Genomic DNA, 24,433 nt, shown 5'->3' on the forward strand with positions numbered 1-24,433 from the left:
TTGATTGGATCTACCTTGAATGGATCAGGCCAACTAATCGATAACAAAACAGACCAGGCGTCTTATTTTATTCAAAAGTACTTTATTTCCTTACAGAAAAATACAACTTCTTGTAAATGTCCCCAACTGGTGGCAGTATTTCCCTTGGTGACAACAGTACGGAGTAGAGGGGTCACCATAGTCACAACCCTCTACAGTACTGCTTCACCTTAAAGGCACAGTAACAATTATTTGCGTCTACTGTTTCAACAGTTTTGACCACTTCCACATATGCAAGTAACTAAAACAAGCTCATCAGCTGTCAGTTATAATTTCGGCTCCCTGTTCCAATTTAAATGGAAAGAAATGGGTTTTTTAGGGGAAAAAAAACAAAACCAGAAATCTCTCAGTCTGCTTCCGTTTGTTCCACCAAACAGCACAGTCCGCAGCGCTACATGTTCAATTAATAAAACAGGAGCAGACGGAAAGCTTTTTGGTTTGATTGTTTTTTACTGAAATCAATGGGGGATAAAACCCCACAAACGTTTATTGGTGTTTTACTTCCCCTTTCTCTGCTTCAAACATGGAACAGAGATGAAATGATAAGCGCCAGCCCTAAAGGAAGTGTGAATGCACCACTCCAAGCGTTGTAGGGAATATATGTTCCCTATGAGGGTACAGGACCCCGTACCATATAGCACTCTATACCTCTTATTACACCTCACCAAGACTGGCAGGAAACACTGAACAACAAGGCCATGTGATAAACATACAGACCACACCTTAAAAGGGAATCGGTCACAATATTTTCACCTATTAAGCCTTATTTACCCATAAAAAGGTGATAAAATGCGTATTTACACACCATCTACTTTGCAAACTACCAATATCTACTTTGCAGATCTCTACAATCAAAGGCTTTAGTTTTCCAGTGCTGCAAGCAAATTATTCTTCATCTGTCCGGTGGGCCGGCCATACCCTCTCAGGTGGGCTGCGTGCCTTCACAAACACTACCCCACTCTGGGCTAGTGGTGTGAGACGCTTTTGCAGCAATCCCGCCACAATCCACATCTCATCCATGCACCACAAGCAGCATAATCTGCACATGTTTAGTTCATCTGTCTCCTGTTGTGAGCAGATTCATGAAATCAACTATTTTTCACAGCACTTGTGCGAGATGTGGACCGCGGTAGCAGTGACGCGAGAACATCACGTTACCAGCAGAGTGTGGGCCATTGTTTGGGGAGGCACGCAGGCTCTTTACATGGTCCGGCCAGCCCACCAGACTGATCACGGATAATTTGCATGTGGCCTTTGATTCTAGAGGTATACCCAGCCCTGGACAGTAAGGGCTAATGCGCACAGATGGATTTCTGCAGTGTCCGCCATGGTGGAATAACGCAGCTATTAAGTTCTATTAAACCTAGTAGCTTTTCTTCCTGTCAGTGCTCACATGTGTAATTTCTACTGCGGCATGTTCTATTTCACTGAGTTTTTCCGTAGCGGAGGTCTCCATTAATATAGTATTAATGGAGACCGTGGAAAAAGGAGTGTTTTTCTGCGACCACCAGTGAGGACTTTGTTTACCACTGTGGTGTAATCCGTGGGCATATCCCGCTCCGTCTGTTGGCATGAGCCCTTAGGCATTTACATACCGGTAGCTACTTTGCTATTTTATCACCTTTTAAATGGTATATGGGGTTTAACATGTAAAAAAAACGGTGACAGGTTCTCTTTAAGGGCGTTATTAGGTCATCAATAGTTAATTGTTGGGGACCACCGCTTGGGATTCCCAGTGATAAGCATTAAACACTGACAGTGGGCTGAACATCATCACAGGGGGTGGAAGCAGAAGGGCTCTGGGCGGCTTTAGTCTCATTGAAATCAATTGGAGGGGAAGTGACTATTACACTTTCACCTTCGGAGGCAGAAGTGCCAAAAGTGCAATAGCCAACTTCAACTCAAATTGATTTCAAAGGGAGTCAAGACCCCTATGATGACGTCCAGCCCACTGTCAGCGATCAGCTCATCACCAGGGATCCTGAGCGTCGGGTCACCGGCAATTAACCATTGATGACCCATCCTAGTTTTTGCCTGAAAACCCCTTTCAGAAGAGAGTTATTTATAAAGAAAAAAGAGTGACACTAACACAATGGGAAAATTGTAAAATGTGGGATTACAATGCCTTTAAGAAATAAACACAACAGGAATCTGTCCCCAAATCATAGATACAAGTAAGTTTTAGATACAAGATTAAACTACTCATGTACAGCATACAAATATAATCCAGTAGATCCCAGGATCCTCCTCCTGCATCCACTACCAGCCATGGCTGAACCTGTACGTCCAAACATGATATAACAGAGCAACAGGCTTGTCTACACCCATTTGGTCTGTAATCTCACCCTGCAGACATCCATCTATACATCTGCTTGTGGTTAAAAAAAATAGGCTACAATTAGTCAGAACTAATTACAAATTGATCATTGAGAATGCATTAAACAAATTATTGCTAAATGCTAAGAGCTGCCCAAACCAGCATTTGGGGGTTGTGTAACCAGCCTCTAATCCAGCTAACAGAGAGAGTTCAGATAACAATTGTGATTTGTTGTCAGCAGATCTCCATCACATTGCCATTTTTCCATATAAAGCAATGGCGACGGGCTAAGAGCAGTCAATACAGAAGAGTCATTGTACGGAGCGCTCAATCGTCTATTCAGCTGAATTCCAAGTAAATTATGGAAGCCTCAAATTTCTGGTTTCACAAACAGTACAGCAAAAGCTCTTAGTACCCATAATTGTATCACATCACAGGCATTTTATAGATGCCTTGTCCTGAAAATAAGTTATGTCTAATGACAAAGTCTCATTAAAAGGCAACTGCCATTAAACAATTAAAAAAAACAAAACACATGCAGGGGCTGTGCTGTGTACAGGCCTTACACAGTATATCACCTGCTCCCATCGCTGAGTCAGAAGTAGACTTTTTTTCCTTTTTTTAATGTAAAAGCACTTATTAGGCCATATTCCCACAGCGGAATAGGAGTTGTGCCTGAATTTCTCGGGCACAACTTGCATCACACAGACACCATGTCCGTGTGCTGTGTGGGATGCTACATTATATGTCCCATTCTTGTGCAATACTCAAACCTAAATAGGACATGCAGCAGCTTTTCAACCTTGGACCACTGGTCCAAGTGAAAAATCACTTGTGTGAATGATCGCATTCAAACAAATGGGTTCCTTTTCCATTTGAGTTCTGTCTATCTCCAACAAGGATAAAACTCGTTACGAGAATACGACCTCTGTGTTCCTAAAAACAGATCAAGTATTGCTATGGATGCAGAATCACCACCTGCCCATTACCATCCATACCATATGGAAGACATTATTTGTTCTGGTCTCCTCTCTCTGAGCTAATGGCAGACACAATACCTGCTATTTTAGACAAATTATTGCTTTAACGGACGATACAAATAACAGTTACAACTATCCCGATGAGGAGAAAGTGAGATTCATTGTGGAAATAGGCACCTTAGTGAGCCAAAATTTAAGGAAAACATTCTGTTTTCATTAGGGCCCATTCACAAAGATGTATATTCAGACCATGTGGCTGTCTGTTGAGTCCATGCACGGTACATGGCCCCATAGTAGTATACAATGCTATTCATGTGGCCAACGTTTTTCACAGACCAATGTGTAAAGAAAAAAGAAATAAAATAATCAGTGCATGTCCTAATCTCGACAGTTTTCACAGACAAGAATAGTAAATGCAATGTGCGCGGTCCGTGGGCTGTCCGATGCGACCCGCATATGACAATTGGAAAACAGCCTTAAATGAGCTCCTTACATTCTTAAAAAATATTGAACGCAGAAAGAAAAAAAAAAAAGAAAGAAAGAAGAGGTTTTACATAAATTATCAAGCTTGTTCAGATTTCAGAAACCATATATAAAATGTTATACCGCCCTGTGCAATGCATGACCAGATACCTACAACTGGAAAACAGGGGTATAGTATTGCACAAACCAAGAAACAAACGACGCAGATCTTTTCTCTGGAAATCCCATAGTATGTATATTCCTGTAACAGCAGCTGTTCTCTTCTCACTTCCTTCTCAGCTCAGAAAGCTGTAAAGGCCAATCAAGGAGGAGCGCACTTAAAAAAATAAATAACTATCTTTTTTTTTTTCTTACAAAGTCTTGTATTACAGCACTTTATAAAAGGAAAATAAAAGAAAAAAAGGACAATGCCGCACAACGCAGCAAGCAGAGGATCGACCTCAAGTACATCCCCAAATCCTCTGCTCTTGTCAAGGAATGTGATGTCCTAAAACAGATCAGTCCAAGGAAGCAGATCCTCACTGACCGCCATTGTAGGCATAATCAGCTTTATTGTGCATGATGAGCTTGTTATCCACAAAGTAGAAGCTATCAGATCTGGTCTCATATGGGTTATCAATCATCAAGCGAACTGCAGGAAAAAGAAAGCCAGATTAAAAAAACGAATACACATTTGTGGCACTGCCTAGATATTGGAGGAAAATTGCAAATGTTAACGTCCTTTTCAATCTGTTCGCAGAAATGATCAAGAGGCGATGCAATTTGGCCGAATTAGACATCGGGAGTCAAAATCAGTGGCACAAATGTCAACAACCTCCGATATGCAGATGACACCACCCTGCTTGCAGAAAGTGAAAGGGGCCTGGAATACCTTATCCAACGAGTGCAAAAGGAAAGCAACGCATGGGACTGTATGTCAACAGAAAGAAAACGAAAGTCATGACGAAAGGCAACAGTACAGAGAACATAAAAATTAACAATGAAGAAGTCGAGACGTTCCAAGATTCCATCCTCCTTGGATCCAAAATCTATTGCATTGGGCAATCTGGAGATCAATAGACGGATTACACTTGGTAGGAATGCAGTGCAAGGAATGGAAAAGATCTGGAAAAGGAAGGATATTAGCATTGCAACAAAAACCAGACTGGTCAATGCAATCGACGTATGGTTGTGAAGGTTGGATGCTCAGAAAAACAGACAGAAGAAAAATTGATGCGTTTGAACTATTGTGCTGGAGGAGAATGCTACGGATACCTTGGACTGCCATGACAATGAACAAGATAGTGTTAAATCGCATCAAACCAAAACTGTCACTAGAGGGCAAAGTCATCAAAGAGCGGCTCTCTTTTTTTGGCCACGTGATGTGCGCTAACTCACTGGAAACAGTACTGATGCTTGGCAAGGTCCGTGGGAAGAGAAGATCAGGACGACAAAGAACAAGATGGCGAGATATAATAAGGGCCACCACGAACTAAATAAAAATAAAAGCCCTATCTCAAAAATATCTGCGGCTCACTTGCTTGTAGTTTTCCCTCAGCACTTCCTTGTCCGGGGTTTAAAATCCCCGCCGCCAGGAAGCGCTGGCTGTGATTGGTTCTCGAGCGCTGCGGCTCAGCCAATCAGAGCCAGTGCTCTATGAACCAACCACAGCCATTTAGTCCGATTGAAGTGATTGGCTGAGCCGCGTCGCTCGAGAATCAATCACAGCCAGCAAGTCTGCCAGAGTTGCAGAGGAGACGTGCCGCAGAGCCAGACAGTGCCTCTTGGGTGATGTATAGTGTTTTTTTAAGCAGCTAGGGACAATTTTAGGGACAAACAGTAGGACTTCCTATTGTAAATATTGCATCACATCGCACGAAAACCGCGTTTCGTGCGATGCAATGCAACAGGAAGGAAGGCTCCATAGGGAAACATGGGCTGCAAATCGTGGCAAAATTCAGCAACCCGCGATTTCTTTTTTCTCGTAATGTAGCCGGCTACAAAACAGTGTTAATGTGAAGGAACCCATTGGAAAGCATAGGCTTCACATAATGCAAATTTGTAGCACTGTTGCATTGCAACAAAAAGCACGCGATTTTCACCTGAGCGATGTTTTGCAGCCAGCAACATTGCGCAAAAAAAAAAAAAACATGGGTTGCTAAATATTACCGCGATTTGTGATGTTTTGTAGCCCATGTTTTCCTATGGAACCTTCCTATCTGTTGCATCGCACAAACGCGGTTTTCGTGCTGTGCGATGCACCTTTTACAGTAGGAAACCCTACTATAAAAGCCCTAAAGTAAGTCCTAGCTCCATAAAAAACAACTCCAACAATAATACATCACCTATTAGGTGCTGTCAGCTCTGGCACGCTTCTCCTCTAGTCTTTAGGCAGCCCTTCCTGGATTGGAGGTTTAAAATCCCCGCCTCCAGGAAGCACTGGCTGTGATTGGTTCTCGAGCGCCACGGCTCAACCAATCACAGCTATTCATTGATCCATTTACATTAGCGTATTTACATTTTGTGTAATAAGCTTGTGAAAAAGAATGCAGCATGTTCTATTTCACTGCGTATTACACGCGTACAGCAGTATGGGTTGGGTATTTATTGAATACAATGGAAAAACACTTGTCGATCCTCTAAGCGGCTCAGAGCCGTACTGGGTGAACTTCATAGAAATGATGGGAGGCATTTTTCTGGCATCGGAGTGACATCGCGCTTTAGAGTGAGCATGTAAGTGCTTTAACTGTTCAGTAGGCATTTAATTAAAATGCTGCTGAGAATGGCTACAAGTATGCAAACAGCAGAACAAAGCGGGGAAGGAGCAGAGAATCAGACCTCATATCCTCCTAGCATCCAGCTTTTAGAACACAAGCTCTATATATTGATTTCTATATTAAAGATACATTTAATATAAAAAATACTTACTAAGTTCTTCTGAAAGCTGGGGAAATTCATACATGTGTTCACAAGTGTTACTGCTGTTCGGAATGCAAAAGCCAAAATCAAAATCGAAGCTTTTAAGTATGCGATCACGGAAATAATGCCTCTCAATCATTCGGAAACTCTTCACTGGTTTATCGCCTACAGTGAACTCCACACTAAAAAGAAAAAGGACATATTCAGTAAAAGTTGCAGATGGTTTACCTACAGAACATGACTATTCACTGCAGGGCGGTTCCTTATTACAGGGGTTGTATCTATCCATAGGATAGGGGTAACTTACCGATCTCCAGCACAGGACTCCCATTTCCCACTTCACTGCGGGGGCCGCTTCTCCCTCTGCAGCGACATCAGCATGAAGCGAGCACTGGTCGAGCATGCACAGTCGGCACTTCATTCACTGTCAATGGGGCTGACGGAAATACCGAATGGGTGCCGCTCGGCTATCTAAGCAGCCCCATTGAAAGTGAATGAAGGGCTTGTGCATTTGTGCAAACAGCTCTCCATTCAATCTCCTTCATAGGGTACCTTCACACTGGCGAAAAAAATTGTGCGATGCGAGAGTGAGTGAAAACATACAAATTATGAAACCAATGATTTTCAATGGTTTCCTTCCCATTTGCGATGTTGCGATTAAAAAAAAAATTGCGTCATGTCCTGTCTCTATTGAGCCTCCTTTCTATTGCAATTTTTGTCCTATTGACTTTCGCGCCCCAAAAAAATTGCAGCAAAATAGCTCGAGAAAATTGCAAGAGGCAGTGATGTTTTTGGAGGGAAAGCAGCATTGATGCTCAAAAATCACAGGAAAAAAGTTGCGATTTTGCCAAGATATTCTTGCGCCAATATCACATTCATCAGTGTGAAGGGGCCCTTACTGCCGAAGGGGAAGAATTTCAGTGAGGAGGGTGGGGGCACGGGACCCCTGTTTTTGAGATCAGTGGGAGTCTCATCAAGTTATTTCCTATCCTGAGGATAGGGAACAACTTTGAATCTTGGTACGACCCCTTTAATTACTAACTAGTTAGGCAGCATTCACACAACATTGGCGACCTATGTCACAAATCCCATGAAAAATGCCAGAGGGGAAAAAAAAACGAAAAACAGCGCAGCATACAGTGTTTTTCTTTCCTGGTAAAATGGACGCGACAGAAACCCAACAGACCCCATTACAGTCAATGGGGTCTGTCTGCTGGTGGCACATCATTGTCTGTCATGTGACGGATCTGTTGCTGCCATCATTTTTGTGAAAGTCAATTTGAACAGACCCTTAAGGCCCTTTTAGACAATGATTTTCGCTTGAAAATCTCTCAAAGCCATCTTTTGAGCGATAATCGTTGTGTCTAACTGCACTGACAGCATGCAGCTTTTGTTAAGCTATTGCTGATCTTTCAGCATACTCAAGGATCAGCGATCAGTTGTCAGGGATTCACAGCGGGATATAGCTGATACTATTGTTTCAGCTGTATCCCGCTCTCTGAAAACAAGCGGGGTATGAAGAACAGAGCTCTCCAGCAGTGTTCTTCATCCCCCGCTCAGCGCTTGGCTGTATAACAGCCGGGCGCCTCCGAGCAGAGAACAGCTGGATGCAGAAGACATGCGGCTGTTATACAGTCGGGCTCTCCGAGCGGGGAACAGCTGGATGCAGAAGACAAGCGTCCCCACTTGTCTTCTGCATCCCCCACTCAGAGCGCTCGGCTGTATAACAGCCGGGCACTTCGTGCAGAGAACAGCTGGATGAAGAAGACAAACAGCCCCGCCTGTCTTCTGCACCCCCCACTCGGAGCACAAGGTGATTGCTCAACATTTGAGCGATCACCTTGCGCTGTAAAAAAAAAAGTACACAATTATTGCTCAAAAATTGGTCAAAAGATTTTTTGAGCGATAATCGTTGTGTCTTAACCAGGCTTTAGAAAATAAGGCTCTGGGGTGTTTTTTCACATAAATAGCTCCAATCTCGTCCATGGACAGTGTTGGTATTGCAGCTCAGCTCCTTTACTTGAATAGGGATGAGCAGTAAAAACAGACACCACTCAGGGGCAAGAGTGGCGCCGTTTCTGGGAAATACAGATATTTTTTTCTCATCTCAAAGCAACAGCCTGAGTCTTTAAAGTCACAAATGTTATAAGAGGATGATTTCTGACTACAGAACACTAAAATAGGTCACTGATCATAACTGCGCCCTAATGGAGCAGAGCTTAAAAGCAGCTAAGATCAAAGAAAATAAGTAGTGGATAAACGCTACCCAAAGTCTATGTCCACAACGGAAGGAAATGTGTGCTTTTTATCCCTCGCAGGATAAAGTTGTCAATCGAACGCTCATTTGGCTGTAGGCTATAGCCGCCAACCTCAACACAAGCTGGACATACAGGTTTATTCAGTAGGGAGAGGGAAACATGACAGATGCTCATCTCCTGGCGGAATAAAGACAGCGTTTCACCGCAGCTATTAGGATCTATTGAACCTAATAGCCCAATGTACATGCTGTGGAATTCCGCAGCATGAAATTCCCCGCAGCATGTCCTATTTGCTGCGGGTATACGCACAGACGGCTTCTATTGTAGTCAATGGAAGCCGCCCGTCATGCTATACTTCCGCTGTAGCACAGCACAGCGGAAGTATAGCATGAATACGCGTTGCACCCATCGCCAGCCACGTCATAGGACGCTGCGGCGGGTCATGCGACACCGCCGGCGCATCAAATGACACTGCTGGCGCATTATGCACTACATGTGCTGCGCATGCGCGCCGCAGCATCATGCGGGACTTCATGCAGCGGATCCAAAGGTAAATAGGGGTTTTTTTTGGGGGGGGGGCGCCGTGATGGACTCGCTGCGGTATTCCGCTCGCTGAACCCGTCACGGCTGTGTGCATAAGGCCTTAATATTAGTAACAGAAGTCAAGCAAGATATGCTGCTCCATAGTTATGTACCGAAAATGGGGTAATGAAAACGGATTAGGAAAGTAAATAGGTTTCATTATCTGGTTGTAGTAAGTAAAGAAAATATATGTAGTTGATACATTTCCTGATAAATCAGCTTTCGCAGAGCTTTAGTTAGAGTTTCACGAATACTCACGTAGCGCCAACTTTTCGAAGCCTAAGAAATGCTGGTGTGAACTGATAGCGTACAAAGCGGCCAGCACTACTATCCACTTGTCCCGCTTCTTCATCCTCGTCTTCTTGTTCTATCAGAGAGCACAAGAAAAACATGTAGAAACTAATTCTGATAAGCATCAGCCCTCAAGGAGAGAGTAGACTTCTGTTACTACCAGTGGTGCAACTCTAACAACCATCCTGTATTTCCAAGTAGTTTTACAAGAATTACTGGTTGAAATTAGGATTCAGATGAGAGGCGTGTTCATGGAATCGCACCCACAATTTTAACCCCTTAAAGATGCAACCTTACTTTTTTCTCCTCCGCATTTAAAAAAAAAAATCATAACTTTTATTAATCCATCGACGCAGAGGTCTGAAGACTTGTTTTTTGAAGGGCGAGTTGCATTTTTTAATGGTACTATTTACTTACCATATAATGGACTGAAAAACTTTAAAAAAATTCTAAGTGGAGTGAAATGAAAAAAAAATAAAAAAATTCCGCCCTTGTTTCTAAGTCATAGGCCGCCTGCAGACGGCCAGATTCGATCCCGCTGCAAGAATTCTCGCAGCAGGATCCGACCTGAGTCCCTACAGGGACCAGTGTGGCACTCACCTGCTCCCGTGGCACCGGCTCTGTGATGTGCCGGCTGCCGGCCAGCCAGCACATGCGCAGAGTGGAGCCGGCGCGTCGGGAGTGATATTTCTGTGCGGGCCTCGCAGAACATGCCGCGATTTGTTTTCCCGCATGTGTTTTCCCGCGGACAAATCGTGGCCGTCTGCATAGGATTGCGTTTTGTAATGAAATCCTATGCAGGCGGGCACAGGCGGAAATTCTGCGGGAAATCTCACCGCGGAATTTCCGCCCGTGTGCAGGGGGCCATACACTGCAGGAAAAATGACATGTTGACTTGTGACGTCTATGGGTCAGTACGATTACGACGATACAAAATTCATATAGTTTTCTTTTGCTGTACTACTTTTCAAAAATAAAATATCTTCGGGAAAAGATAAAATTATTTTCTTCCGATAGCCATAACTTTTTTAATTTTTCTGTCAACATAGTTGTAGGAGGGCTCATTTTTTGCTGGGCGTCCTATAGTTTCTATTGGTTCCATTTTGATGGCTTTTTATCACACTTTTGTTCCTGGAGACAGGGTTACTAAAAAATAGTGCATTCCCGGCTATGTGTATTTTTTTCTGACGATGTTCACCGTGCGGGATAAATAATGCGTCACTTGAATAGATCGGACTTTTAGTTTTTTTTTTAATATTAATAATAATGAGGGAATGGGGCGTGGGGAGGGGTGGGGGTTAAACTTTTATTATCTATTGTTTTATTTCATTTTTTAAAAGTTTTATTTTTGTATATTTTTTTAGTTCCCATAGGGGACAAGGACTTGCAATAGATTGATCGCTCCTGCTCCTAGTAATACATTATACTACGATTAGACAGGCAAGTCTATCATTGCAACTGAATGGCACCCAGCGATCTCATCGCTAGGGGCCATACAGGACCACCTCGAATCCTGTTGGAGCATTTAAATGTCGCTGTCGGACATGATGGTGGCATTTAAAGGGTTGATAACTGATCAGCATGAGCGCTGATCACGGCTGTTGCCAGTGGGTGTCAGCTATGAGAACTAGCAAGCAAAATACCATTGATGACCTATCATGAATAGCTGATCAGCTGGGGTCCACCACTTGGTACCCTGGCCAATAAGCTGATCGGGTGGCTGCAGTCAGCACTGCAATACACAAGGGTCGGAGTGAAAGCCGTTACTCTGACCAGTGTCGTGGTGGGCCATTAGAATAGCAGGCGCAGCTCTCATTGTTTTTAACAAGACCCCAGCCTGCAGTAACAAGTACCAGCCAATACAAAGGGGCTTCCACTCCAACCAATGTGTATTATGGCACTGACAGCAGCTGCCCGATCAGCTGGGGTCGCGAGTGGTGGCCCCCAGCAGATCTACTTGATGACCTATCAATATCATCTTGCTAGGAAAAACCCCTTTAACTTTTCTAGAATTTCCCACTTATGTCCTTTGTTGATAGACTTATTATAGTGACACGTCTATTAAGGCCGAATGCTCACGAACGGATTATCACTGCGGAATGCGACGTGCGTCCATAGACTTGGGGGGGCGCTGGGTCTGATTCCGCTGTGAGATTTCACTGTCGGAATCTGAACCGGCCGTGGGCATGAGGCCTAAGGCCGCCTGTACCACAGACACGACAGAATATCGCTAGCGGTATTCTGCCACAGCGGAGGATGGGGGAGCACCGTAAGGTCTCCGCGATGAACCTATCTAATTGATAGGCTCACCACAGAGAATTGCAGCATGCCAGGATTTTAATTACGCGAGTGGAGAATCGCTATTATTCGCCACTCGTGGACGTCGGGCTGCGCTTTCCATAGTTATCCCATGGAAAGAGTGTCATGGAAGCTCTGCAGGAGATTTATTGCCACAGATCTCGCCATGACATCTTGCCTGTGGACAGCCAGCCTAAGCCTAGGTTCACACAGGGCGGATTTGCCGCGGTTCTGCCGCAGCAGATCCGCCCGCGGCCGCTAATCTCGGGATTAGCCAGCCATGTGGATGAGGTTTCTCAGAAATCTCGTCCACACGAGACGGCTAATCCGCTGCAGTAAATCCGGTTGAAACCGCGGATGCGGCTGCCGCAGCTTCAACAGAAGCACCATGTCTGTTTACTTTCGGTTTTTTGTTTATTTATGTCACGGCCGCGCTCTCCTCTATGGGAGCGCCGGCTGCAACGGAAAAGCATGCGGCCGGACCGCTTCAAAGCCGCCGTGGCTTAAACCGCGACGGTTCTCCCGTCGGAAATCTCGTGGTTTTTGCTGCGGCCAAACCGCGAGATTTCCGACGGGAATCCGCCCTGTGTGAACCCAGCCTAAGGCTGCTGTACGATCAAAAACTGATGTTGCCGGCACTGCACAATACTATCAAGTGTGAGAAGCCACAGAGGACCCCAAAGAGAAGAAATATAACAAAAATGTATATATTTCCATGTATCCCATCATTTTAGAAACCACAAGCAGTAATACCATATACCCCTTTAAGCATTGCAGGACATGGTATATATGTTAAATGCTAGAAACAATCAAACTTAAGTCCCAGAACTGAACCATTTAAAAAAAAAAAAAAAAGATATATATATATATATATACACACACACACACACACACACACACACACACATATAGCCACAACATTCACAGAAGCGAGCTCTATCAAAACAACACATTATTTATCCCGCATAGAGAACGTCATTGGGGAGAAGAAGAAAAAAAAACAGACAATGCCATCATTGTGCTCATTGGTCACCCTGTCTCCAATAAAAAAAAAAAAAAACAACATACCCCAAGATGTTACCAATAGAAGCTACAAAAAACAAGCCCTCATACAGACAGATTTAAAAGTTATGGCTGTCAGCAGACGGTGACACGTTATATTTATTTATTTTTTTAAGTAATACTGTAAAAGAAAAAAAAAAAACCACAAAAAAAAAAACACTATAAATTGTGGCTGTAATAATCCTGCTGATCCACAGAATTTTTTTGCTGCGATTTGTACACAGTAAAAGCAAGAGCCCCTCCGGCCGGCGGCGCACACACGGGTCAGATTCCGTATTTTGGAGCCCGCAGTGGAATCCGTCCCCGACAGCAGCCGGCATCCGCTGTATTTTTCATACTGCGGATGTTTATTTTTCCCGCGCCGTCGCAGGCGATGATGCAGAATCGGTGACCTTTCCTCAATATCAATTGCGTATATGGCCGCAGGTCGGACGGCTTCTATTGACTTCAGTGGATGCCGTCCGTGCAGAATCAGCACTAAAATAGAACATGCTGCGATTTTTGCTCCGCAAGCGGAAATCGCAATTCGTTTCCGCAAGTGCGCAGGAAGCGATTTTTCATCGCATGTAACGAACGGTGTTCGCTGCAGATCCGCGGTGCCCACGGCAGATTCCACACTGCAGATCCGCGGTGCCCACTGCAGATTCCACACTGCAGATCCGTTCGCCCGCAGGCACCTCCACTTAGAGGTTTTGTAAAGTTCTTCAGTACATTAAATTGGTTCATTGAAAAAGAAAAATACAACTTGTCCCTCAAAATACGCGCCTCAGACCGCCGCATCAACGGGAAGGAGTTATGATTTTTTTCGGAAAGTGGGGCTGCTTTCCTAAGGGGTTAAAACCAACGGAGTACTGCTAGATGGCGGTATTATTTGAGCTCGTTATGGCGCTGTACAGTGGCATTATTGGCGCACTGCATGGCAGTGAGCAATGTATCGGCGCGGGGCTGTACACAGATGGTACGCCATGATGTAACCGCGCTGCATTACATGGTGGTATTATAACACTACATGGTGGTGCCATCTGTATATCTGTGGAGGGTACTGTGCCCCATCCCGTGATCAGCAGGCTGGCAGGGATGCTCCTCAGTGCCATATGCTACCTGGGCACGGCTTGGAGATCTCGAACAGCACGGTGCCCGTCTCCAGGTCGCGGATCTTGAAGCGGGTGAAGTCAATGCCGTAGATATTCTCCTCAGGGTCACACAGATAATCTAGTGACGAGACAAGAGAGCGAGTGAGAGTGAAGTTCCCGGGACCACCGGCAGTGTGGGGGGCGCTGCGGCACAACTTACTGTCCGTCACTCTGCTTAGGCCCAGGACGTGCTCCGGCCTCAGTTCCTTCAGGCCCAACAGCTCGTGCTCCGTGACCGGGGTGACGGCTCGGAGCTCCGCGGCGCCGCCCTCCCGGCCCTGCACCCTCCGCGCCTTCAGCCGGTTGATCACCCCGCCCCCCGCCTTCTTACGTTCTTCCTTCGCCGCCTCACGGTTCGAGCCGCTCATTTCTACAACAAGATGGCGGCTGCCACCTCCGCTAGTGCCGTAACTATGGAGAGGAGGCGGAGAGCGCCGTTGCTAAGCAACCTGAGCGGGTGGAAGGCGGCACAATGGGGCGTCTAGCCAAAAAATGTGCGCACCAATGAGGGCTAGGGGCGGACTGTGAGGGGAATACAGCCCGGGGCTCTTCCTGCCCTCCATTGTCGGCACAGAAGTAGTCTCCCCATATGGAACGGGACTTTCATTTGGTATAGGGTGCTGCCCAAGTGCTCTTTGAGCACGGGGGAGAGGAGGGCAGCAGAGATCTGGCCATGGTGGAGAGTAGGACAGCAGAGCTCTGGGCACGGGGGAGAGGAGGGCAGCAGAGATCTGGCCATGGTGGAGAGTAGGGCAGCAGAGCTGGGGAGAGTAGGGCAGCAGAGCTCTGGGCACGGGGGAGAGTAGGGCAGCAGAGCTCTGGGCACGGGGGAGAGTAGGGCAGCAGAGCTCTGGGCACGGGGGAGAGTAGGGCAGCAGAGCTCTGGGCACGGGGGAGAGTAGGGCAGCAGAGCTCTGGGCACGGGGGAGAGTGGGGCAGCAGAGCTCTGGGCACGGGGGAGAGGAGGGCAGCAGAGATCTGGCCATGGTGGAGAGTAGGGCAGCAGAGCTGGGGAGTAGGGCAGCAGAGCTCTGGGCACGGGTGAGAGTAGGGCAGCAGAGCTCTGGGCACGGGGGAGAGTAGGGCAGCAGAGCTCTGGGCACGGGGGAGAGTAGGGCAGTAGAGCCCTGGGCACGGGGGAGAGTGGGGCAGCAGAGCTCTGGGCACGGGGGAGAGGGGGGGCAGCAGAGCTCTGGGCACGGGGGAGAGGGGGGCAGCAGAGATCTGGGCACGGGGGAGGGTAGGGCAGCAGAGCTCTGGGCACGGTAGAGGGTAGGGCAGCAGAGCTCTGGGCACGGGGATGAGTAGGACAGTAGAGTTCGGGGCACGTGGATGAGTGGGGCAGCAGAGTTCGGGGCACGTGGATGAGTGGGGCAGCAGAGTTCGGGGCACGTGGATGAGTGAGGCAGCAGAGTTCGGGGCACGTGGATGAGTGAGGCAGCAGAGTTCGGGGCACGTGGATGAGTGAGGCAGCAGAGTTAGGGGCACGGGGATGAGTGGGGCAGCAGATTTCGCGGCACGGGGATGAGTGGGGCAGCAGATTTCGCGGCACGGGGATGAGTGGGGCAGCAGATTTCGCGGCACGGGGATGAGTGGGGCAGCAGATTTCGCGGCACGGGGATGAGTGGGGCAGCAGATTTCGCGGCACGGGGATGAGTGGGGCAGCAGAGTACGGGGCACGGGGATGAGTGGGGCAGCAGAGATCTGGGCACGGTGGAGGGTAGGACAGCAGAGCTATGGGCACTGGGGAGAGTGGGGCAGCAGAGTTCTGAGCACGGGGGAGAGTGGGGCAGCAGAGTTCGGGCAACGGGGGAGAGTGGGGCAGCAGAGTTCGGGCAACGGGGGAGAGTGGGGCAGCAGAGTTCGGGCAACGGGGGAGAGTGGGGCAGCAGAGTTCGGGCAACGGGGGAGAGTGGGGCAGCAGAGTTCGGGGCACGGGGGAGAGTGGGGCAGCAGAGTTCGGGGCACGGGGGAGAGTGGGGCAGCAGAGTTCGGGGCACGGGGGAGAGTGGGGCAGCAGAGCTCTGGCATGGTGGAGAGTGGGGCAGCAGAGATCTGGACATGGTGGAGGGTAGGGCAGCAGAGCTCTGGGCACGGTGGAGAGTAAGGCAGCAGCGTTCTGGGCATCGGGGAGAGTAGGGCAGGAGAGCTCCAGGCACGGGGGAGAGTAGGGCAGCAGAGCTTTGGGCACGGGGGAGAGTAGAGCAGCAGAGCTATGGGCACAGGGGAGAGTAGAGCAGCAGAGCTATAGGCACAGGGGAGAGTAGAGCAGCAGAACTATGGGCACACACCTCCTATAGATTTCTTTTGGGACCCTTGGGCTGGGGTCAAACAGGACCGAAATCTTGCAGAATGACCATACGGAAATACCACAAGATTTCTGCGGGAGAAATGCAGCATTTCGCCGTGGTTTTGGAGCAGCTTCGTTGCCTGCATTCCGCTGTGGCCATCGCTGCCCATAGAGAGGAGAGAGGCTGCCGCCGCGGAAACGGGGAGAGAATTGACATGCCGCATCTTTCAGTTCTGCTCCCATGTCAATTTCAGTGAGGCTTGGCCACAACAGATCGGCCGCAGCGTGTGGAAGAGATTTTTGAAAATCTCGGATACTTTGCTGACCAATCCGGGGATAAAAAGCTGTGAGCAGAATTTCCACGCAGAAAGTCTGCGCGAAAATTCTGCGGTAATTACGCCCCGTGTGAACCCAGCCTTGGTGTGCAAAAGTGCACAAACAAAAAAAAAAGTCCTATTATTTGGGCGTGCGAAAAATGCACATGCAAAAACGGAAAATGCATACGAACCCTTGGGTTCTATTCTCTGCATATTGTGCGCACAAATAAATCCACGTGAAGCCTCCTTAGGAGGTGACCGCAAGTGACAGAATGCGATGTAGCTGGAGCCATTGTGAAATGCCGCAAACGCAGCTGCCAAAATAAATACAATGCAATACATAGTGAGATAGAAGAAGCTCGTGCCTAAAGGACCGCCAACCCCGTTCATAAACTGTTTACCCCCCAGCAGCATCCAACACACATGTATGTCAGATGTGGGCAGGGTTTGTATGGAGCGGCCTTGAGAGTCAAGCCTACTCTTTATGTGGCTCGTGCCAGCCAACACCCTGCGCTTACCCCTTTAGAGGCCATAGAGCTGACCATCGCATTTAAATGGCTTGATACAGGGAACAGCCCTCCCTGGGCAAGAAGGGGACTTAGGTCTGGACAGGTGTCTTGTAAAGCCACCATAGGAAGGTCCCGATCCAACAGAGACCACCACAGCAATAGATCCATAAAATATCAGGACGGCAGAAATCTGGTGCAAGTAAAATCCTTTTATTCCTCCAAACTCTAAAACGACGTTTCGACTCTTGAAAAGGACTCGTCAGAGTCAAAACGTCGTTTTAGCATTTGGAGGAATAAAAGGATTTTACTTGCACCAGATTGCTGCCGTCCTTATAATTTAGGGCGCCGTTCTCAGATGTCAAAGATGGCTGCAGCAATTTTCTAACTTTTGATTTGTAGCTATATAAGGTTAAGGCCGCATCTACAGGGGCGACACCAGCGATATCGCTGCAGTTTCTCGCAGTGATGCCATGACTTTGTAGCACCACATGCAAGGATTTTTTGGGGAGGGGCTTGAAATATAAGCCCTACCGTGAAAATAAGCCGTAGCTGAAGAAAAAAAAAAGGAGTATACATCACCAAGAAGCGCTGTCCGGTTCTCCGTTGCATCTTCTCCCTGGGTTCTCGGCACTGGTCGTCTTCTTCTCTTCTGGCCCGGAATTGAAAAATCCCCGCCTCCTGGAAGTGCTGCATGTGATTGGCTGATGCTTATCCAATCAGAGCCAGCACTCGAATGGCCGTGATTGGTTCATTGAACGCTAGCTGTGATTGGCTAAGCGTCAGCCAATCACACGCAGCACTTCCAGGATGCAGGGATTTGTCAATCCCCAGCCAGAAAAGATGAAGACAAACAGTGCTAGGATCGGGAAGAAGATGCTGCGGCGTCGGAAAGAGCTTCTAAGGTGATGTATACTGTGATTTTTATTTTTTCCCTGCAGCTTGTGCTTAGGCTATGGCTTAGATAGTAGGATTTCCTATTGTCAAAGTTGCATCGCACCACATGAAAATCATGTTTTCGTGCGAAGCTATGCAACAGAGAGGAAGGCTTTGTAGGGAAACATGGGCTACAAAACCTCACGAGTAGCACGCATATCGCCGGACCCACAAGGTATTTGTGTCAGGATGTCGCATGCTACAAACATCGCAGGTGTGAAGTAACCCATAGGAAAGCATGGGCTTCACATACATGCAATTTGTAGCAACACGACTTTGTCGCCCGTGTGAACGAGGCCTAATATTTACTCCTTACTAGTGTACCTGCTCTCTGATTGGCTAGTGCTGAGCACATGCGAAGCTTTGGTCAATCAGAGAGCAGGTACAGTGCATTGATAGTTCACCACTAATCGATGGACTGTGGGGATTGGATAGTTTGAAAATTGTGTTGGCCATCTTGGATTGGTGAAAATAAGATCTGCAAAGGGCAAATTGGAGAACAACAGCAGGTAATTTAGGGGGTCTCTCCTCCTTCTATTCCGGTAAAGAATTTTATCCCAAAGCGGGAGGGCCACTTCAATGGGATGCCTATAAAAGTACAATATACTGCGAAACTGAATATTGCTTACTTCAGTATACTGTATAAGCAATCAAATGATCGCAAGTTCAAGTCCCCCAATAAAAAATAATTAAAGATTTTTTTAAATTATAACATTTATTACATTTATTTACGGAATGTATAGTGTTTTTACATCCTGCATTTGCAGGACGTGTATGGAGGGATATAGCGCCGCTATCTCCCTCCATACAATGCGGGCATCAGCTGTTTATTACAGCTGACACCTGCAGGCGGCTGATCGCGGCTATTAACCCTTTAAATGCCGCTGTCAATTCTGACAGCAGCATTTAATTCCCCGGAACGATGTTCGGGGGTCCCGGACGGCCCCCACGGTGAGATCGGGGGAGCCGTGCAGGTGTCATGGCAGCCTGGGGCCTTCTAAAAAGCCCCAGAGCTGCATTGGGAGACTGTCTATCAAGCCATCCCCGTGGAGTGGCTTGATAGACTGCCTGTCAAAAAGCAGTATGACGTAATGCTTTAGCATTACGTCATACTGCAGGAGCGATCAAAGCATCGCTGGTTGTGGTCCTTTAGGAGGACTAGAAGAAAGTGTAAAAATAAGAGCAAAAGAGTTTTACTATTTATTTAAAAAAAGATAAAAGTTCAAAAAAAGACCCCTTTTGCCATATTTGCAATAAAAAAAATCAAAATATTAAACCAAAAATACTTGTTTGGTATCGCTGCATCCGTAAAAGTCCGATCTATCAAATTAATGCATTATATTACCCGCACGGTGAATGTGGTATGAAAAAAAAATAAAGAACGCCAAAAATGCACTCTTTTGGTCCTCCTATCGCCAAGAAAAAATGTAATAAAAGCGATCAAAAAGTGAATTGTTTGCAAAAATGGTACTAACAGAAACAACAAGACGTACTGCACAAAATGAGCCCTCACTCAACTATGTCGACGGAAAAATAAAAAAGTTATTGTGCGCAGAAAATGGACACAAAAAATAATTTTAAAAAATTAAATATCTTAAAAAAAATTACAAGTAGTACAGCAAAAAAACCCTACAAGTTTGGTATCGTAGTAATTGTATTGACCCATAGAATAAAGTCTTCGGGTCATTTTTGTTGCAGTTTGTGTGCCGTAGAAACAGGACGCAACGAAAGATGTTGGAATGTCGTTTTCGTTCCATTTCTCTCCACTTAGAATTTTTTTAAAGTTTTTCAGTACATTATATGGTATAATAAATAGTATCATTGAAAAATACAACTCATCCTGCAAAAAACACGCCCTCATACAGCGACGGCGATGGATAAATAAAGGAGTTACGATTTTTTAAAAAGGAGGAGGAAAAAAAGAAAATGGAAAAAAGCAAAAAAGCTCCATCACTAAGGGGTTAAACTTATTATTAGTTTTTACTTTAATCTCCAGAGGAAACAAGAACTTTGATTGCTCCTGCAGTATGATGTAATGCCATAGCATTACAATATACTGCAATCTGACAGGCATTCTATATAGCCATGCCATAGGCACGGCTTGATAGGCCTTCTGTTATGACAGCCCTGAGGCCTTTCAGAAGGCCTCTGGCTGCCATGACACCCGCACGATAATCTGCGATCACGTCGTGGGGGGGCCGTATGGAACCCCCGAACCTTGGTCGGGGGATTTAAATGCCACTATCAGAATTGATGGCAGAATTTAAAGGGTTAACAGCTCTGATGAGCCACATGGCTTATCTGAGCTGTTGCGGGTGTAAGAAACAGCTGCCAGCTGCGATGTATGGAGCGAGATCACCCCACGATCTCCCTTCATACATACCCCCAAGCTGCAGGTTGTAACTGTATGTCCTGTAGCGTTAAGGGGTTAAAACCCACTCTCATACATTTTTCCATTCTTGCCCATCTTACCTGATCACTGGTAACACTCTGGAGGTCTGCTATGTGTATTTCAGACACTTCCATGCAGTGTAGCCTTCTGTCTGATGCTTTTCAAGAACCATCTTGAGGCTGAGCTTTTTTTTGTTTTTTTAACTTTCAGTTTCACATCAATCCAATGATGCACCAAAACAGCATTAGCCAAGGCTCTACCATTTTTGCCTGCTCAGTCAACAGTTTAATTCATTAGCTCTTACAGTCTTATAAATAAGCTACAGGCCATAATTATACAGTCAGGAGGATGAGCTGTGATCTCCTCTATTATTGCTGTGTGACCAGTAACTGTGACAGGAGTCCCTCTGGCCCCAGTTAATATACAATAATACACAATGAAAATATAATTGTGTGAGCCGGGCCTAATATAGACTCGGGGGGGAATCACTACGTAATTAATTTTAAAAATAATCACCGGAGTGCCCCTTTTAGTCTTGTGGTACCAGTGCTAGCAAATAAAAGCAGCATTGTTATGAAGTCCAAGTGGTTGGATTTTCCTGTGCAACAACCTATGAAGCAGCCAGCGGAACTACTGCTCAGGCATCATTATATATGAGAGGCTGCTGATAAGTCTTTGGCTTTGTGTTTTCTTTTCTATGGTAACGAAAGCCTTATGTGTCTAATATATGTTTTCAAATTTTGTGTTTGTAGCTTATGGCAACCGTGATCTACGCACACAGGAAAACAAAATGGCGGAGTCTAAGGCGATATTCATAGCAAATGAGAGCAGAGGAGTGATAAAATTCTTGTTTCTGCAAGGAAAGTCCCCGAAGGATATTCATGGTGATATGTCGCAGACATTGGGGGATCAATGCCCTTCATATTCTACAGTTAAGAACTGGGTTGCCAAATTTAAAACGGGCCACTTCAGCACCAATGATGAGGAACGTTCTGGACGACCGAGAGAGGTTCTTGTTCCGGAGATCGTCAATGCTGTGCACAACCTCAGCTAAAGGAATAGCAGACATCATGGGGATTTCTGGTGAACATGTTTGTGTCATTATCCATGAACATTTGAACATGAAGAAGCCATTTGCACAGTGGGTCCCCAAATGTTTGACCACAGATCAGAAAAGCATGTGAGTGAAAACTTCACGCTCGATTTGTCAGTGTTTCCAGACTGATAAGAACTTCCTGGATCGACCGGTCACTATGGATAAGACCTGGATTTATTTGTATGACCCTGAAACCAAGGAGCAGTCAAAAGAGTGGAGGCACAGTGGTTCTCCTCACCCAAAGAAGTTCAGCCACTGAGGTGCTGCTAGTGGACTACCTTCAAAATGGTTCCACCATCAATGCAAGGTATTACATTGAACTTTTGGACCAATTGAAGGCAGCTCTGAAGGCCAAAAGTCGTGGCAAGCTGTCCAAAGGAATCTTGTTCCTGCAAGGCATCGCCTCGGCTCACACTGCACAAGTGACCACGGCAAAACTGGTGGAGCTAGGCTTCCAGCTGGTTGACCACCCACCTTATTCACCAGATCTAGCTCCCTCCGACTATTATCTGTTTCCAAACCTGAAGAAACACCTCAAGGGCACCAAATTTCACACCATTTCTGATGCCATGGCTGCTACGGATGACTGTGTTGAGGCACAACTGAATTCCTTTTTGCAAGGCTTACAGAACTTGGAATACCGATGTAAGAAGTGTGTTGGCATCAGTGGAGAGGATGTGGAAGAAATGTAAAGTTTCATCTTCATATCTCGTTTCTTTCTCGGTAAAGCCAAAAACCTATCAGCAGCCCCTCGCACATAGGACCGATTAAACAGTGCCTGTCCATCTGGCCTATTAGAGTATATTATCATACTGTGCTGGGGACCCGCTCTCTACCCCCTGGCAGCTGGAGTGGCATGCTCTTGAGGATTATGTACTAAGGCTACCAAAGGAAAAAAAAAAATAGGTAGAAAGTTTTTACAAATACTCATGTGAGAGCGACCTTTAAAAAATTCATCACAAAACTTTTTTTATGCCAGCAGCTTCTGTCTGGCTTCCAATGGTCATAATGATTTCTTCTCCTCATCAATATTATGTATTTGTGTAGAAAGGGCCCATAGAACTGAATGGGAGTTGCACACTACACTAAACAATTCGTGGTTCCGGGGAGGGGGTGGTGGGGATAGAGCTCGATGCATATTTTTTGCGCCAACGAGATGTGCTTGCAAAATACGTTAGCACATTGAAAACAATGGGTTCTATTTGCTGCGTAGTGCGTGCACAGAATACTACATAAATATGTTCGTGTGACACATGCCTAACAACTAGAGATGAGCAAGCGTACTCGGTAAGGGAGTACATGCCTGCTTGCCCGAAAAGATGTGGGGGGGGGGTGGGAAATCTCTCTCTTCCCCCTGCTCACTCCTGCAACTCAGCGCTCACCCCCGTACAATGTAATCAGAAATATACACATTTCTGATTACATTGTATGATATAGAAGTTGTGCAGTTTAGAAAGTGCATTTTGGAAGTATTAGGTGACCTTCTCAAGCAGTAGCTGCTGCAGAAAACACAGCAAATATGCTGGAAATGTGAAGCGGCCAAATCCACTCCTAGATGGTGCAGATTTGGCCATAGTTTTTGTTGCTAAGTTGCTGTGGATTTAAGCCTTTGAAATTCTAGGGATGAAATCTGCAGTATACATAGGCATGCTGCAGCTTTACAAGCCCAAGCTGCAGCCGTTTCCCCCTGTATGTGCAGGCAATATTAGAAATCGCCTCCAGGGGGCTCCATTCTCCATTGCCCCTGTGGAGCCTCCGAAAATTTACAGCTGATCACTGGGAATCTCAGTATCATGGATGACTTTGAATTGCATCATTTTTGCAGGACTAAGGGCTCCTGCGCACCAGCAAGAGCTATATCAGGCTGTGAATCACAGCCCGATATTGCTTTCATAATCCATGGGAAACCCCTGGCTGGGAGGCGGTTTCATGTGAAAACAGCCTCGCATCCCTGAGGGGGTTCCCTTCATCCCATTGCTTTCAACAGGGCAGGAGCAGTGCTGACCCCATTGAAAGCAATGGGAGAAGATCGCAATCCACTGCCACTGCTGTGGCAGGGGATTCCCCTAATCACTGAACACTATCAGTGCTGTCAGTGTTCACTGATAATGGTACTACCCACAGGAATAAAGGAATCCCCTGCAGGGGCAGAGGAGTGCGATCTTATCCCTATGTCTTTAATGGGCCGGCGCTGCTGCTGGCCTCATTGCCAAGGTGAAGTCTCTAGATGCTGTTGCATCCAAGGAAACCCCTGCTGCAGCTGTCATGGCCACAGCAGGAGATAGCGATCCTTTCCTATTGCTTTCAATGGGGCTGGGGCTGCTGACCCCATTAAAAACAATGGGCATGCTGCGATTTATTTTTTTTTTCCCCACGCAGCATTGCTGAAGTGAAGACATTGCAAATGGGAATGAAACCATTGAAATTCATTGGTTCCCTAATCATGCGTCTTCACTAGAGATGAGCGAACGTACTCGTCCGAGCTTGATATTCGTGCGAATATTAGGGTGTTCGGGATGCTCGTTACTCGTAACGAGTACCACGCGGTGTTCCGG

General features: G+C 46.4%; 1 protein-coding gene across 1 annotated transcript; it reads right to left on the reverse strand.

Moving 5' to 3' along the window:
- Positions 1-62: 62 nt before the first annotated feature.
- UNC119B (unc-119 lipid binding chaperone B) lies at positions 63-14,764 on the reverse strand. Its single transcript, XM_066603632.1, has 5 exons — positions 14,502-14,764; positions 14,310-14,420; positions 9,816-9,924; positions 6,727-6,899; positions 63-4,450 (listed from the first exon to the last, which is right to left on the reverse strand). The coding sequence occupies exons 1-5, from the start codon at positions 14,707-14,709 to the stop codon at positions 4,338-4,340; spliced, it is 714 nt and encodes a 237-aa protein (XP_066459729.1). The 5' UTR covers positions 14,710-14,764; the 3' UTR covers positions 63-4,337.
- Positions 14,765-24,433: the final 9,669 nt, after the last annotated feature.

This window comes from Eleutherodactylus coqui, chromosome 5, assembly GCF_035609145.1.
Source record: "Eleutherodactylus coqui strain aEleCoq1 chromosome 5, aEleCoq1.hap1, whole genome shotgun sequence".
Lineage (NCBI taxonomy): Eukaryota > Metazoa > Chordata > Amphibia > Anura > Eleutherodactylidae > Eleutherodactylus > Eleutherodactylus coqui.

Excerpts from the sequence above, each read along its gene's own strand:
- UNC119B (XM_066603632.1), bottom strand. The coding sequence starts at position 14,709 with ATGAGCGGCTCGAACCGTGAGGCGGCGAAGGAAGAACGTAAGAAGGCG. Across the intron at positions 14,421-14,501 it reads CCTAAGCAGAGTGACGGACA|ATTATCTGTGTGACCCTGAG; the intron begins GTAAGTTGTGCC and ends TCTCGTCACTAG. Across the intron at positions 6,900-9,815 it reads CTTCGAAAAGTTGGCGCTAC|TGTGGAGTTCACTGTAGGCG; the intron begins GTGAGTATTCGT and ends TTTTCTTTTTAG.